At 41.3% G+C, this 18,018-nt stretch overlaps 1 protein-coding gene across 1 annotated transcript in view; it reads right to left on the reverse strand.

The window, feature by feature from the left end:
• Window positions 1-12,272, reverse strand: part of mcm2 (minichromosome maintenance complex component 2) — a 37,240-nt gene extending 24,968 nt beyond the window's left edge. Inside the window, exons 1-6 of the mRNA XM_073072016.1 lie at window positions 12,196-12,272; window positions 8,029-8,216; window positions 6,350-6,522; window positions 2,234-2,322; window positions 1,433-1,607; window positions 842-1,061 (exon numbers count right to left, since the gene is read on the reverse strand). Coding sequence (XP_072928117.1) covers window positions 842-1,061; window positions 1,433-1,607; window positions 2,234-2,322; window positions 6,350-6,522; window positions 8,029-8,216; window positions 12,196-12,201 — 851 coding nt within the window. The 5' untranslated portion in view covers window positions 12,202-12,272. The remainder of the gene's footprint in view (window positions 1-841; window positions 1,062-1,432; window positions 1,608-2,233; window positions 2,323-6,349; window positions 6,523-8,028; window positions 8,217-12,195) is intronic.
• Window positions 12,273-18,018: the final 5,746 nt, after the last annotated feature.

Consider the following 18,018-nt stretch of genomic DNA (forward strand, 5'->3'; position numbering starts at 1 on the left):
CAATCAGAACAACACTGCTTGATCACTACGCTCTGCCTTCTATAACCAAGCCAATTTTGAACCATCTACCAAATTGTTGCTGAGCCACCTCCGTCTCCTGAAAGTGGATGTGTTGCCTTTGACCTGTATTTGGAGCTATGATATTTATCTACCTGTGCCCCCAAGCTTCTGGTCAATAGTGATCTCTAGGATGTGGTACCCAGCATAATTACACAATTAGAGCTTGATAACTTTAACTTTAGAGCTTAATAGGATCAGTACAATTCAGGCCAGTCAGTCCACCAAGTTCATAACTGCACCGAGCCAAGTAACTTTTCAGTGCCATTCTCACACCTTTTTTCACCCATCCCCTACCCTCAATCTTTTCCCAGAGCCCTGCAAATAATTCTTCCTCATGTACCCACCAAATTCTATTTCAAAAGATAACTAATCATTCTGAAGTCGTGCCTGAGCCCTTTATTCAAAAAATTTAAATCTGCGTCCCTGTTCTATGAACATTAACAGGAACGACTTCCTACATAACTTGTTATTATTTTGCAAACCTTCAACTTTTTCTCCCAGAACAACCATAGGTTCTCCATGCAGCTGGAATACCTTTATCCCCAAAACCATTCCATTAAATGGCATTTACAAACAACAATGTTACCTACCCAACGATGCAACACAAAAGGCAGCAATTTGGCTCAGTGCTCCCAAGTCCACTCCAAATCAATTATGCATTTATTAGTCCCACATTAACATTGCTTTAAGAATGCCATACAAGGAAGAAAATATTAACTAAAACCAATGGATTATTTAAATACATAACCACACTTTTACCAAAAGAAATCATTCAAGTTACCTCAGTGATCGGAGTTCCTCTACCAGGGGCAGGCTGGAAATTCTGACATGGATCTCTTTGGCGATACGGTTGTACTTTGGGTACATGGAGAGGACCACCTCTTTGGCTGCTTCATCGAAGATCTTTAGCATTTCTGCCGGGGCCTCAGGTAGAAAGTAAGCTAGCACATGTTCTCTCGCAGCCAGGCCCTCATAATTAACCACTAGGCTCTCTCGATTTTCTGAAATCGAGAACATCACCATATTTATTAGGACAGTCACACTGGAAAACAATACATATTCTCTAGCAGATGACACTAGAATAGTACAGTTCTTACTGCAAGGTTTTGTCTCTTGCAAAATTATTTCAACAAGAATCTATTTAACAAGTCTTTAATAAATGCATAACTGAATATCCCAGTAACAGCATGAAGTAATATAATTCACATGGCAGATACATATTGAACTTTTCTCTGGATGCTTCCATACCATGACTTGCAAAAGCACTACCAAACCACTCAGTTTCATTACTCCAGAATCCAGTTTGAACATCAGAACTTGTGCAGAGAACAGTATGACATTTTCCTCACAATAATTCTTCAGCCAAACTCACCTTTGCACATGTCACTAATCTTCTCCTTGAAAACATTGTGCCCATGCTCATCAACATGGGTCCTGAGGAAATTCTTGAAACGGTGGTAGATCTCTAGTCTAGGTGCCGCCATGGAAACCCACTCCCTGACTGAGTGGCCTTTCATGTCTTCCAGGTTCTCAATACTTTCAATCATCTGCCCATGAGAGAAGAAGACCAACGATAAGAACACCCTGCAGCTGGGTCTGATAAGGTAAATGCTGAGAGGTTGCTTCCTTAGAAGTACAGAACTGGAGACATTGTCTTAGGATAGAAGTCAGTGACTTAAAGTAGCACAACAAGTTAAAAAATTTGAATTTTTAGATAATTAATTCATGAAATGGACAATCTTTAAACACAAAGGGAATCAAATGGGTAGGGATGATCAAATTCTACCCCTTTGTTTTAACTGTTTGTTTGATTCAAGTTGAAAGGATAATCAATTTGCTGCCCAAAATCTTATGTTCAGACAAGCTAAACAGCAATAAAACCTAGCATACGATTTGTTTTGCACTGTTTTTGTAAGTCAAATATGGCTCCACATTGTTAAATCACTTAGACAAAACACCAGTGTAGGATTATGCCACAAAACATTTTTAGTCAATTTGTCCCACTTGTCAGGTTTCATAGGATCAAAAAGAATTAACCTGAATTTTTAATTGGCCTGCTGCATTGTTTTTTCTCAATTCTGTGTTACATTGCTTCTTATTCAAGGGATTACACTGCAGGTGCAGAGTTCAGTTACCATAGTACGCTGAGGGATTAGTTCAGATTCCTCCTTACCTCCTCGTCAAATTCAGCTGCTCCATCAGCTGCTCGTTCTGCCAGGCGCCGTTTTCGTGCAGGACGCTCTTCATCTTCATCGTCACTGTCTACATTAAAGGAGGCATTTCCATTTAATGCATTTTCCTCACCTAATACCCGTTTCACTTACAAAACAATCCAGTAATGTCTGATTACAATGTTTAAAAATAATTCCTGCATAATTGATTGAAAATTCAAAATGTACGTTTAAATGACAGCACTTTTGGAAGAAATTATTTGAAGATTATTTTAAAAGATTTTATAGATTAGCTTTATTTGTTTATTTTATACAAATACATAGTGGAATATGTTGTTTGCATCTAATGATATCAACAAGGATTGTGTCGAGCAGTCCGTCAGTGTTGCCACACTTTTGGCGTCAACTAGCCCACAAATCACTAGCCCTAACCGTATGTCTTTGGAATGGGAGTACCCTGAGGAAACCTATGTGGTCATAGGGAGAACATACAACCTTCTTACAGATACTGTCTGGAATTGAACAGTCATCTTACAGATGATGTTGTGAAGCATTGTGCTACCATGCTGCCTACTGGTTTTGCAAAAACGATGAGTTTTTTTGTAAATCTCCAGATTCCTTAACAATAGTAATTTGAATAGTAACCTAATAAGTAACACTTCATATTACTTGAAAGACTACCAATCTTAATGGTGTACAGATAAATACATTACAGGTCTCAAGTACTACAATCAGGACAATTCATGCACAAGTCTAGAAACTGACCATCAGTAAGGTACTAAACTGCTTCATAAAGCAAAGAATAAAACAGACCAATCACTACATATTCGTAATATACAGCTGCAATACTGAACAATAGATAAGAAAGGAGCTTCCCCGTCCAGTGATCAAAATGGGTGTGGTGCTACTACCAAAGCTTCAGTTAGCATTAACTAATTTGGAAACCAGTAAAAAGACTTTTAAAAAAAAATGCCAGTGAGCTGCCATTCTAGAAAGAAAACCAAGTTTTAAAAAATCATCAGCAGGTGCCATTTCATTGGTTTGTCACTCAACCCTGGAACACCTGAACAGTAAAGATTTAAACATCAGAATGCTCTTTATTGCCTCCAGCTTTGCATTCAATATTATCACCCTCAAAACTAATTAATAAGCTTCAAAACCGTCGCCTCAGCCCTTCCTTTTGCAATTGGATCCTCCATTTCCTCACTTGCAGACTCCAGTCAGTTTGGACTGGCAACATCTCCTTTACAATCGCCATCACTACCAGTGTACCCATGGGAGCTTGGTACCCTGCTCTACTCATTTTATACTTATGACTGTGTGGCTAAGCACAGCTTCAATGCCATATTCAAGTTGGCCAAATCAAAAGAGGTGACAAATCAACATACTCAAGGGAGACTGACAATTTGGTTGCATGATGCCACAATAACAACCTCTCACTTAATGTCAGCAAAACCAAAGAGCTGATTGACCACAGGGAGGACATTGGAGGTCCATAAGCCAGTCCTCGTCAGGGGATCAGCAATTTTCAATTCCACATTTCAGAGGATGTGTCCTGGGTCCAACGAGTAATTGCCATTACTGAGAATGCAGGGGAAAGCCTCTACTTTCTTAGAAGTTGGCGCAGATTCGGCACGTCATTTAAATTGACTAACTTTAATGCCCTCCCCACCACTGAGCACATTTATAAAGAGCGCTGTAGGAGGAAAGCAGCAGCCATCATCAAGGACCCCCACCAGCCTAGCCATGCTCTCTTCTTGCTGTTGCCATCAGGAACAAGGTACAGAAACCTCAAGTCCCACACCAACAAGTTCAGGAACAGTTATTACCCTTGAACTATAAGATACAGGAGCAGAAGTAGGCCATTCAGCCCATTGAGTCTGCTCTGCCATTCCATCATGGGCTGATCCAATTCTTCCAGTCATCTCCACTCCCCTGCCCTCTCCCCATACCCTCTGATGCCCTGGCTAATCAAGAACCTATCTCTGCCTTAAATGCACCCAATGACTGGGCCTCCACAGCTGCTCGTGGCAACAAATTCAACAGATTTACCATCTCTGACAAAAGTAATTTCTCCGCATCTGTTCTAAATGGACATCCTTCAATCCTGAAGTTGTGCCCTCTTGTCTTAGAATCCCCTACCATGGGAAATAACTTTGCCATATCTAAACTGTTCAGGCCTTTTAACATGCGGAATGTTTCTAAGAGATCCCCCCCTCAGTCTCCTGAACTCCAGGGAATACAGCCCAAGAGCTGCCAGACATTCCTCATATGGTAACCCTTTCATTCCTGGAATCATTCTCGTGAATCTTCTCTGAACCCTCTCCAATGTCAGTATATCCTTCCTAAAATAAGGAACCCAAAACTGCACACAATACTCCAAGTGTGGTCTCACGAGTGTCTAATAGACCCTCAACATCACATCCCTGCTCTTATATTCCTCACCTCTAGAAATGAATGCTAACATGCATTCACCTTCTTCACCACCAACTAAATCTGGAGGTTAACCTTTAGGGTATCTTGCACAAGAATTCCCAAGTCCCTTTGCATCTCTGCATTTTGAATTCTCTCTCCATCTAAATAATAGTCTGCCCGTTTATTTCTTACACCAAAGTGCACGACCATACACTTTTCAACATTGTATTTCATTTGACACTTCTTTGCCCATTCCCCTAAACTATCTAAGTCTCTCTGCAGGCTCTCTGTTTCCTTAACACAACCCGCTCCTCCACCTAATCCCACAGTCCAAATCATTGATATACATCCTAAAAAGCAGCGGTCCCAACACCAACCCCTGTGGAACTTCACTGGTAACTGGCAGCCAGCCAGAATTGGATCCCTTTATTCCCACACTCTGTTTTCTCTTTGTGGAATCAATCTTAAGGAATGTACTACTATGTTCTCAATATTTATTGTTTGCTTATTTATCTCTCCCCCACCTTTTTGTATTTGCAGTCTGTTGTTCTCAGCTCATTGGTTGTCTGCCTGTCTTTGCTGTGTGCTGATTTTCATTGATTTTATTGTGTTCTTTGTATTTACTGTGAATCTAAGGGTAGCATATGGTGACATACATACACTTTATAAGTTTAAATTGAACTTTGAATTACAGTTAATTACTCTTGGTAGGTATTTGTAACATTGTAACATGCTAGCAGGCAAAGTCTGGAAACTTTACAAGCAATTGTAAATTGCAATTTGCTATTAGCACACAAAAGGTTGTCACCCTCTATCTTGTTGGCATGTTAAGTAAATTCCACAATCGTACACAAATCACATTTCCTTTTCTTTCAGATGGTGTCAACTGGCTTTAAGCTTTGTTAGACCATTTCAAACAACTTTAGTAACATGTGAAAAGATTGATATTGTTACATGTTGTCATATAGTACATGAGAAATAAGACTCATTGATGTGTATTATTTTATTTATCTTAAACAATGAACAACAAACTGGACTTGGTAGTTTATTATCCTTAGAATAGCTTCAGGTTTACTTCCACTTAAAAACTCAGTGCGCACTTGTCACTAGGCAAAAAATTGCACAGCACAAGGCTTTTGCGCATACTGGTCATTACAAATTAGAGGGAACATAGCTTGCAAGCCAACTGCAGAGTTCTAAAGCGAAGTCACAAAAAGATGACAGAAACAGAAGGCAAAAAGGCTGTAACATAACAAAAGTAGGATATCCTTTACTGTGGACATAGTATTTGGATGTTACACAAAGCCAGAAACCTCTTGTCATCAATGATAGCAAAGCCTTAAGCAGACTGTTTTGAACAGCTACCAGTTTGGCACAAGCAAATCTCCCACTTGGTGAATTATGTTTGCTTCAATCTTACTAAACTGCCTGGATTGCAGTGATACAATTTGATTTGCTCAATAAACGAGTACCAGTATGGAATTTCTAACAGAGCGAGCATTTAATTCTTCCACTGTCTTGACATGCCAATGATCATTTATTTCCTATTTTCATAAAAATTAAGTGATTTTATTGGCATTGTGTCTATGTCAGTACATTCACTACTCGTTTATAATACCCAAGAACATAAAGAAAAAGAATACGTAAACAAGTTTAGTGGTTACTGCCAACCTCCCTGAAAAATTTTGCAAGGCAAGACCTACCATACAAGAGATCTATCCTCATCCGCCCTTGGCGCAAACCCTCTGCATCGTCTCTCCTTCGCATTTCTCTTTCAGCTTCTGCTCGTTGGCTGGCAGTCAACTCCTCCAGGTCTTCGTCATCATCCAGACCTTCCTGCTCATAGACGTCCAATTCCGGAATAACACGGTAGTCCCTAAAAATGGGCAGTTTCAAGAATTCATTTTACTCCCAAGCATGTCTAGTAGGAAATGGGAAAACAATTCTAAAAGACAATTGGAGAGGTATTCTGTGCAAATCCCTCATGAAGACCATGGATGGAGGGTTAATGTTAAAAATGTGGACAATAGCCTTTTACCACTGGAATGTGGGTTTCATATTTGGCCAGAAAGCTGAGATACAACCTTTTAGTCTGTTAACTAATGACTGGCAGAACAAGAGAGCTGTGGAAAGTTTAAAACTCCATAATGGTTTTCTAATAGCTATTCTAGTTTTGCTGCCCAATGTCTTTTTAACTGTATTTTGGGTAAAGCATCATACTGTTTCAACTTGATAAATTCAGAATCATCCATTATCAGATTATGCTCAGTCCTGCAAAATTAAGTTGAAAATTCTCGAACTCTCATTAACTTCTGAAGCTCTTAATCACTACTATAAATCCACAAAGACAAGTGATAATTTACGTAATTATATGAACTCAATGAAACAAATAAAATTGCCATTGTTCTTGACAGAATAAAGTCAGACAGATAAGGCTAAAGATGGTGCTGGTGAAACACAGTGATACCTTGCTGGTAGCAAAAAAAAACTACCTACTTTATTAATCACTCTCATTTTCTGGGAAAGGATCACTGCAATCTAATTTCCCTTTTGGAGAGCCTGTACAACCTGCCATTTTTGTGGTGTGAACTGTAATCTCAAAGGTGCAGGACAGTATTGGCATGGTACGTACAGGCTGAATTGAGGCGGTGGCAGGGCTCATGCCAGAAAGCAAGGAAGAAGGCGATCTTTGGCCATTGCTGGAGCGGACTTGGAGTCAATTTAAAGTGGCAGATCTGAGGCATGGCAGCAGGGCCTGGGCCCGTGAGTGAGAACCAAGCTGATTTAAGCACTTTGTAAAGATTGGGTAAGGGGGCGAATAGAGGCAGCAGGACCCAGGTCCAAGAGCAAGGAACAAGCTGGTGTTTGACCGATTTAAGCACCAGGTCAGATCGGAAAGGTCGGGGGGATGAGGCCAGAGGTGAGGGACAGACCCATGTTTAGCTCACTGCCCAGCGAGAGCTGCTCTTCTCTGCGCTGAACCAAAGCTGTGGTGTGCATTTAATGGGCTCCTGGACTGCATGCAGTGATGACTGGCTCTGTGGCTATGAACTCACTTCCGTGAACTTTAGTTCTGGATGCTTAGAGCTTAGAAAAATAGAGGGCTGTGGATAACCCTAGGTAATTTCTAAAGTAAGGGCATGTTCGGCACAGCTTTGTCGGCTGAATGCCTGTATTATGCTGTAGGCTTTCTATGTTATTTGCCAATTGTTTATTGTTTGTATGATTTATTATTTTCCCCCCACATTAGGTCTTTTTAAATGGTTTCTTTGTTTAGTGGCTGCCTGTAAGGAAATGAGTATCAAGGTTGCATATAGTATACATACTTTGAACTTTCAAAGACAAATTTAGAGAACATCAACAAGAATTGACCATTACTGACCGTTCCATGTCATCTCCTATCAGATCCTCCCCATCCTCTTCCTCCTCTGGCAGCACATCAGTTCCTAAAAGACCTTCTGATTCATCTTCAAATGGTGGTAAATCTCTTCCTGGACTGGAAGTCAAGGCATCTCCACGCCGAGGAGTTTGATTAGGGCTAGTCGCCATGGTGAATGACTCAGAAGAATCCTAAATGGGGATGGAGTACAGAGGAATATATAGCGAGACATTATTTTTATGATTCTCAAGTTTCAACTCATATTCATTAACTTGCATAAGATACCTTAGTTTACAGTACAAAAATGGAAAAGCCCTCGTATTCCTAAATGTTGAAGGAGATAAAGATTATCCATATACTGTTAAAAGTTTTAGTAATTCGCAAGTGGATTTACATCTTGCCACAAGCTTTTTAGCTTACTATAAACATACCCAAAATGTTAACTGATGCACTTCCAGCAGATTTGATAGAGCAGGCAACATGTATCTCCTCCTTGATGGTAGTAATGAGAAGAAGGCATGTACTGGGTGATAGGGGTCCTTAATGAAAGATGCCACCTTTTTGTAGCATCACTCCTTGAAGATATCTTCGATGTTGGGGAGGCTAGTGTCCATGATGCTGCCGAGTTTAGAACTTTCTGAAGCTTATTTTGATGCTGTGCAGTGCCACCCCCCCCCCCATACAAGACTGTGATGCAATCAGTTAGAACGTTCTCCACTGTACACCAGTAGAAATTTGAGAGTGTCTTTGACATACCAAATCTCCTCAAACTCCTAATGAAATATAGCTCCTCGTACAACACGCTGGAGGAACTCAGCAGGTCGGGCAGCATCCGTGGAAACGAGCAGTCAATGCTTCAGGACGAGACCCTTCGTCAGGACTCCAGCTGAGTCCTGACAAAGGGTCTCTGCCCAAAACATTGACTGCTCATTTCAATGGATGCTGCCCGACCTGCTGAGTTCCTCCAGCGTGTTTGTATGTGTTGCTTTGACTCCAGCGTCTGCAGTGCACTTTGTGAAATATAGCTGCTGTTGTGCCTTTGTGGCTGCATTGATATGTTGGGTCCAGGATTGATCTTGAGAGATGTTGACACTCAAGAACTAGAAAATGCTCACCCTTTCCATCTCTAACCCCACTGTGAGCACGTGTTCACTCATCTTACCCTTTCTGAAGTCTACAATCAATTCTTGGGTCTTACTGACATCGAGTGCAAGGTTGCTGCTGCAACACCATTGATCTATCTCACTCCTGTTCTCATGTCATCTCCACTTAGCTGTTAACACAAATCTGAACTCTCATTGGAAATGGTTTCTCATTACTCTAAATCGTTCAAACACCCCCTAGCAAGCCAATACAGAAACCAAGGAAAGGTGATTGTTCCTAAACCTGCACTTATATTTGCCAAGTGGCTGTGGATTGCTAAATTACTATACAGAGGCTCAACAGAAAGGATCACATCATGTTCATTGTATCTCAGTACAATATAGTCATTAGAAAACATTTTAGAATAACATTCAGTAAAAAAAACCCTAGAGGCTCAACCAAAATTACATAATCACATTCACTGTATCTCAGCTAGACAGATGGTACAACACAATCAAAAAACATTTAGAATACTGTAATGTTCAGTGAAAAAATGAGCATCTGAATTGTATAGAACTGACATGTCAAAACTCCAGTTTAGTGTCTATAGTGAAAATGGTTTGGTGGAGAACTTAAAGTATATAAAGATTTCCATCTTTTTATTCAAACTCTTGCCTTGATATTTTTCTTCTTACAAAAATTCATCTTTAATAGAGACATACTGACCAATACGTCTCTATCTTCTAACAGAGTGGGATACAAGTTAATCGGAGTGTCATGGCAAAGTTTCAGGCTCTTTGGCCCAACTGACTCCATGAACACACACTTGCCTATTACTCCCTTCTTGCATTACTTATTTTTTAATATTGTAACTTACAGTATTTTTCAATTTGTACTGTGCTGCTGCAAAACAAACATCACGACATATGCCAGTGATAAGCCTGATTCTGAACTGGTCAATGCCAACAAAGCTGCCCCATCCAAGCCAATCCATTTGCCTGCATTTGGCAAATAGCCCTCCACATCTTTGTAATCCATCTACTTAGACTAAACTTCTCCATTAAAATAGTTTAGCATATTCACATGTACCAATGTACAAATCCCTTCATACAGAGCAATTTTGCACATGCCTACAAAAAAATGAATCTCCAGGTAGTAAATGTACACAATAAATTTTACTTGGACCATCAGTGCACTCGGGTAGTACATGGAAAAAGCGACAATACAGAATAAAGTGTTACAGTGACCGAGAAATGGACACTTTCCATTTGTAGGTTATTGAGCTTGATCTACCATATACAGTAGTAAAATTTGACCGTACGGCCAACTCCACACTCCTTTCCTGTCTCAGCATGCACAAAAAAATCTTGAGTGATGCAGAAATCTGCATGAACAGAACTGGTCAAAGTCAAATTTATTTTCAGAGTTACCTTGAGATTCATTGTCTCGCAGGAAAATAAAAGAAAAATATATTCTACAGAAAAAAAGCTATACATAAAAAGACTGACAAAGAACTGAAGTGCAAAAGACAAATTGATCAAATCAATAATACCAAGGATAAGTTGTAAAGATTCCACAAAAGTGAGCCTGCAGATTGTGGAATCCGTTTGGAGCTGAGGTGAGTGAAGTTATCCCCTACAGTTAGGCAACCTGATGGTACAGGGTTTACAGTTGTTCCTAAACCTGAAGTGAGTCATGAGGCTCTTGTACATTCTTTCTGATGAGAGTGAGAAGAGAGCATATTGTGGGTAGTGGCGGTTCCTGATGGATGCTGTTATCCCACGACAGTGTTTCGTATTCATGTGCTCAATCGTGGAGAGGACTTTACCCATGATGGATTGGGACACATCCACGACTTTTTGTAAGATTTTCCATCCAAGGGCATTAGTTTCCATACCAGGCTAGGATGCAGCCAGTCAATATTCTCTCCACCACACTTCTACAGAAGTCTGTAAAGGTTTTAGATCATATTCTGGATCTAGGCAAACTTCCAGAAAATAGAGGTGCTGTCGTGTATTCTTTGTGATGGCATTCATATGTTGGTCACGGAGTGGGAGTATGTCCTGCAAATCCCTTTCCTGGGGTAAATCCTATAAATACCCTCCCTCTCAGGGCCCACACCAGTTTCAGGAACTATTACCCCTCAATCATCAGGCTCTAAAGCCAACGGGACAACTTCACTTGCCCCATCCCTAAACTGTAGTCACAGCCTTTGGACTCACTTTCAAGGACACTTCATTTCATATTTTCGACATTTATTGCTAATATATACACACAGATACATTTTCCCCTTTTGTATCAGAAGAATTTGTTGCCTTTTGCACATTCGTAGTTTACCCATCTTGCCTGTGGTCTTTACTGTGCCGCAAGGAAATGAATTTCAGGGTTGTATATGGTGACATATACGTACTTCGACAATAAATTTGCTTTGAAGTCTTCCAACCTCTCAGCCCATATCAACGTGTTCGAAGGTGAGATCGATCGCCGAGGACCGGGGCTGTTAAGAGGCTCAGTTCAGGGAGAGACGTTCAGCGCCGGGGTGGGAGGGGAAGCAAGTCTCCTCTCGGCCGGGATTCGGAGTTGGTGAAGGGTTTACATTTCATTTACCTGAACTGTATTTTAAGTGCTCTTGTGAAGAGGCATCACGGCTTTATTGTGAGTAAATACAGACATAAAAGCGTAACAACTTTATTAATGTCCTAACGAAGGGTCTCAGTCCAAACGTTGACTGTTTATTCATTTCCATAGATGTTGCCTGATCTGCAGCGTTCTGCGTGTAATTCTCTAGATTTCCAGCATCTCTCGTGTTAAGGACTTTATTGATGTGCTTTAAACTATAATATCCTGTTAATAGTGAGCACTATTCCTGCATTAACCAGCGGGACGATCCAACTTCTGACAGATGGACAGGCCAGCCTTGGGCTGATAGGCCGCCGAGCCCCGCTCTCTCCGTTTCCCAGTTAAAAGAAAACCAGAGCTGCCGCAAAACTGCCGAACGAAACACTTTCCTGTCAGGTTTTGTCCGGCAGGCCGATTAAGAAGCCATCCCCACCGCAATTACCTCCCTCCTTGCTTCCCCTCACTCACCGCCATTATGCCTCCGCGTCCTCTCGGCCAGCAGCGGATGAAAACTTTTCGCGCCAAATCACCCACCTGACCCAAATCTCGCGCCAAATCGCCTAACTACGTGCTTTGCGTCAGCACGTTTCATGAATATTAATCTAGCGTGATGTCGTCTTTAGGATAATAATTAGGCGTGCTCTTTGTCATAATTGCGGGGGGGGGGGGGGTGGGCGGTGTGGAGAGAAATGTGTGTAAATTTGAATATTTCTTCGATGTGCACGAGCACGAAGCGTCACGGAGGAATATAGGGCACGTGGCAAGGAAATTTTATATGGGTTTTAGAAAATATCTGGAACTGAGTAAGATTAACTTGAGAACAAGTTAAAATATCAATGAAGAGCGAATGAACGGAAAGCTCCAGTCCCATCCCTCAGGTATAACCATTGGCTGTTGTTGAGCGTCACTTAAAACTACCTCATGATCTGATTTGCTATCTTCCTTGTCAATTAAGATTCAGGTAAGAGATCATCGCCAAATTGCGAACAGGTTCGAGATAAGAAGAAATTAATATTTAAATCCACATTGTCTTCTTTCCACCCTCTGGAGTGGTTCTTCCAGCTGTAATGGGAACAGAATAGTGAAAATATTCAGGAGTATCTATTGCAGAGGGGTACCAATGATTTCGTTCTCCTTTACACTCGTGTACTGGAAATGAGGTAAAACAATCTTGATCTTCAGATAAATTGCTGTCCTTCCACTTTTATCAAGAATTTTATTGTAAAGGAATAGGTCTCCTTGCATAGTAACCTTTAACATTTCTGGGTGATCCATTCTCAACTCCCTATTCTTCCAATTCTAGGCTACCCCCCCCCCCCTCCACCCCCCGGAAAATCAGGCACATCCACAGAACTTCCAAGTTCTGTGAACATTGCCTCTCTTGACCACTGAATTGAAGATATTAATGCTTTTCTCTTTGGAGTGAAGGAAGATGAGAGGTGACTTTGATAGAGGTGTACAAGATGATGAGAGACATAGGTCAAGCAGACAGTCAGATACTTTTTCCCAAGGTGGAAATGGCTAACATGAGAGGGCATATTAAGGTGATTGGAGGAAAATATAGAGAGTATGTCAGAAAAGATCTCTTCTTTCAGTTAGTCCTGACGAAGGGTCTCGGCCCGAAACGTCGACTGTGCTTCTTCCTGTGGATGCTGCCTGGCCTGCTGCGTTCCACCAGCGTTTTGTGTGTGTTGCTAGGGTTTCCAGCATCTGCAGATTTCCTCGTGTTTGAGAGCATGTCAGAGGTAGTTTTGTTACACAGAGAGTGGTGGGTCTATGGAACATGCTGCCAGATGGTAGAGGCAGATGCATTAACTTTTAAGAGACTCTCAGATAGGCTCAAGAAAAAGAGAGCAAACCCTAATCCTCCTACCACCTCTTATTGGCTTTCCTCTATCATGTCCTGTTTAAGTCTAGAGAAAATAAGAAGTCGGACATTGGATACATCCTTTAAATTTGAAGAAATCTGGCGACCTTTTATTCAATATTTTCATACGATCTGATTTTTGTACTGAATCTCTTCCAGCTATTTTTTCAGAACCTTGGATTTGATCAGAGAGTCTCTCTTTTGGTTTTTCTCTCAGGATGGACTGCCCAGTCCTTTTATTTTCTGTTTAGAATACTGTAGTGGTTTTTTTTCTCTTTAATTTTATATAAGAATTTCTAATAGTCCTTCCTTTCTTCATAAATTGATATGAGGAGAATTAGATAGATAGATAGATAGATAAATACTTTATTCAGCCCCATGGGGAAATTCAACATTTTTTCCAATGTCCCATACAGTTATTGTAGCAAAACTAATTACATACAATACTTAACTCAGTATAATATGATATGCATCTAAAATCACCCTCTCAAAAAGCATTAATAAATAGCTTTTAAAAAGTTCTTAAATAGTTTACTAAAATACATTGAATGGTAACTTAAGCTCAGTCCTAACCCCGGCACTTTAACATATCTTACCCCTGGCGGTTGAATTGTAAAGCCGAATGGCATTGGGGAGTAATGATCTCTTCATCCTGTCTGAGGAGCATTGCATCGATAGCAACCTGCCGCTGAAGCTGCTTCTCTGTCTCTGGATGGTGCTATGCAGAGGATGTTCAGGGTTTTCCATGATTGACCGTAGCCTACTCAGCGCCCTTCACTCTGCTACCGATGTTATACTCTCCAGTTCTGTGCCCACGACAGAGCCCGTCTTCCTTACCAGCTTATTAAGACGTGAGGCGTCCCTCTTCTTAATGCTGCCTCCCCAACACGACACCACAAAGAAGAGGGCGCTCTCCACAACTGACCTATAGAACATCTTCAGCATCTCACTACAAACATTGAATGACGCCAACCTTCTAAGGAAGTACAGTCGACTCTGTGCCTTCCTGCACAAGGCATCTGTGTTGGCAGTCCAGTCTAGCTTCTCGTCTAACTGCACTCCCAGATACTTGTAGGTCTTAACCTGCTCCACACATTCTCCATTAATGATCACTGGCTCCATATGAGGCCTAGATCTCCTAAAGTCCACCACCATCTCCTTGGTCTTGGTGATATTGAGACGCAGAATTATACATTCTATATCAAATTTATACTTTGTAGATCTACACTATGTGTGATTCTGATATTGTTTATTTTACCCTCTGTATGTGCTGCGATCGACATATATACCAGAGGTACTCCCCTCCTGTTTGTATACACACTTTTTTAAAATCAATAAGGAGATTGAAAAAAGAAAAGGAAGAAAGAGAGAAAGGAAGAAAAATAGAGGGCTATGTGGGAGAGAAGGGTAAGATTGATCTTGGGATTGGCAGGAAAAGTCAGCACAATATTGTGGGCTGAAGGATCTGTACCGTACTGTAATGTTCTATGTTCTACTTTCCTTTGCTCAGCACCTTAAATTCAAAGTCAAAGTAAGTTTATTATTGAAGTACATACACTACATGTCACAATATACTACTTTGAGATTAATTTTCTTACAGGCATTTACAAAATAAGGAAATACAATAGAATTTATGAAAAGCTATCCAGAAGACTGACTAACAACCCATGTGCAAAATAAATAATACAGAGAACATAAGCTATATAATCCTTGAAAATGAGTCCATAAGTTGTGGAATCAGTTTAGAGCTGAGGTGAGTGTAGTTATCCATGCTGGTTCAGGAGGGGTAATAACTACTCCTGAACCTGGTGGTGTCAGACTTAAGGGTCCTGTACCTCCTGCCTGATGAACCATCAATAATCAGACCATAAGACTTAGGAGCAGAATTAGGCCATTCTGCCTCTCCATTGTCTAATTTATTGTCCCTCTCAATCCCAATCTCCTGTCTTCTCCCTGTAACCTCTGATGCCCTTGCTCATCAGGAACCTATCAACCTTGGCTTTAAACATACCTAATAATTTGGCTGCTATAGCCAACTGTGGCAATGAATTCCACAGATTCACCACCGTCTGGCTCAAAAAAGTTCTTCCTTATCTCTTCAAGACTGACATGCAACTGCGAATACAAAAAAAGATAATAATAATAATAAAATAAATAATATTGATAACATGACTTGTGAAGTCCTTGAAAGTGGGTCCACAGGTTGTGGAATCAGTTCAGAGTTGAGGTGAGTGATGTTATCCACACTGGTTTAGGAGCCTGATGGTTGTAGGTTTCTGATCCTGATGGTGTGGGACCTTAGGCTCCTGTTCCCAATGGTGGGAACAAGAAGAGAGCATGGCCTAGATGGTGGCTGCTTTCTTGTAGCAGTACGATGTTAGCAGGTACACTACCTGAAGGATGGTCTGAGAGAGACTGAAACAGAGCTATTGGGGGCTGTGAGGGTTCATTAAGGTGCCGCCATGTTCTGTTGGTCGAAGTGAGCATAAAAGGCTCTCATTTTTACCAGATGGGGCGTCGAAATAGCTCATTTGGGAGAGCATTAGACTGAAGATGTAAAGGTCCCTGGCAGGTATTTGGGGTGCCACGGTAGGGTAGTGGTTAGCACGATGCTATTACAGGTTGGGACCTTAGAGCTTAAAGTTCAACTCCGGTGTCCTCTGAAAGCAAGTTTGTACATTCTTCCTGTCAGCATGTGGCTTTCCTCCAGTTTCCTTTCACAGGCCAAAGACGAACCGGTTAGTAGGTTAATTGATGATTGTACTTGTATGGGAAGGAGTTCACCCTTTGTTACTGATAATCACCAGTGTCCATTTTCAACCCACAGAAGGGTGATCGACTAGCAGCAACAGCTCAAATACAAGATGTGCTCTGTTTCTTGGAGGACACAGTTACAAGATACAATTCAAGAGGACATCTAATCATGAAAATGCTGATGGATTGTCCTGGTTACCCTTGGAAAAGGAAATACCTGAAATCTGTACAAAAGAGGACACCCATCTTGACATATTCTCCCTAACGCAAATTGAAAGTCTCCCTGTTACAGCAGAGATGATCCAAAGGGAAACCAGAAGAAACCCCTCACCGTCTCAGGTCTACAAGGCCACTCAAAATGGCTGGAAGGTGCAGCAGAAATGCCAGTTCCCCCATTTTTATCAATACCGGGGTGAATTTGCCCTTGACAGAGGATGCCTTATGTGGGGATTGAGAGTTGTTGTACCATCAAGCTGAGAGCTAAAGATTAGATTAGATTCAACTTTATTCTCATTGTGCTGAGTACAGATACAAAGCCAATGAAATGCAGTTAGCATCTAACCAGAAATGCAAAGAATAGTGTTATTTACAAAATGACTGTGAATAAAAAGTAAGTGCTACAGCACACAAATATAAAAGTACTAAGACAATACAATACGGGTGCAATACTGCTTTGTGTTGTGAGGTTCAGCAGGGTTACAGCCTCAGGGAAGAAGCTCTTCCTGTGCCTGCTGGTGCGGGAGTGGAGGCTCCTGTAGCACCTACTAGATGGGAGGAGAGTAAAAAGTCCATGGTTAGGGTGAGATGCATCCTTGATAATGCTTTTCGCCCTGCCCAGGCAGCATTTATGGTAGATGTTCTCAGTGGTAGGCAGTTGGGTGCCAATAATCCACTGGGCAGTTTTCACCACATGCTGGAGTGCTTTGCAGTCCGATACGGGACAATTGCCATACCACACTGAGATGCAGTTGGTGAGTATGCTCTCAATGGTACAGAGTTAAAAGTTTGTCAGTATCCTGGGACAGAGGTGAGCTTTCTTGATGCTCCGCAGGAAATAAAGGTGCGCCTTTTTGATCAGGATGGAGGAGTTCAGGGACCAGGTGAGATCCTCGGAAAGTGTGGATGAGTTACAGGCTGGTCATCTAGTCATGGTCAAAATGAAAGCATTGGCTCAAAGCTTTGTCTGGTGGCCTGGGATATATCAGCAGATTGAACAGTGAGCAATAGCCATGTTAACATGTCCAGAATATGCCAAGAACAGCGCCTGTTCATCCTTGGGAATGGCTTGCATTGTCCTGGCAGAGAATACATATGGATTTTGCTGGGTCATTCATGGGCACCAATTTCTTGGTAATAGCGGACACAGCTACAAAGTTGCCTGAAGTGTTCCTGATAGCCTCCACTACAGTCTCGCACACTGTTGAGAAGGTTGTACTTATGGACTGGCATTCCAGAACATTTTGTCAGTGAAAGTGGACCACAATGTGTTGCAGAACAGTTTCAGTCATTCCTGAAAATGAATGGAATAAGATATATTACATCTGCACCACACCACCCAGCTACAAATGGCTTGGCAGAAAGGTTTGCCCAAAATCTGAAGAACACACTGCCAACAGAGTCAGCTGAACACACTACACTGACGCTGGATCAGAAGCTCGCCATTTTTCTCC

This window comes from Hemitrygon akajei, chromosome 19 (assembly GCF_048418815.1).
Source record: "Hemitrygon akajei chromosome 19, sHemAka1.3, whole genome shotgun sequence".
NCBI lineage: Eukaryota > Metazoa > Chordata > Chondrichthyes > Myliobatiformes > Dasyatidae > Hemitrygon > Hemitrygon akajei.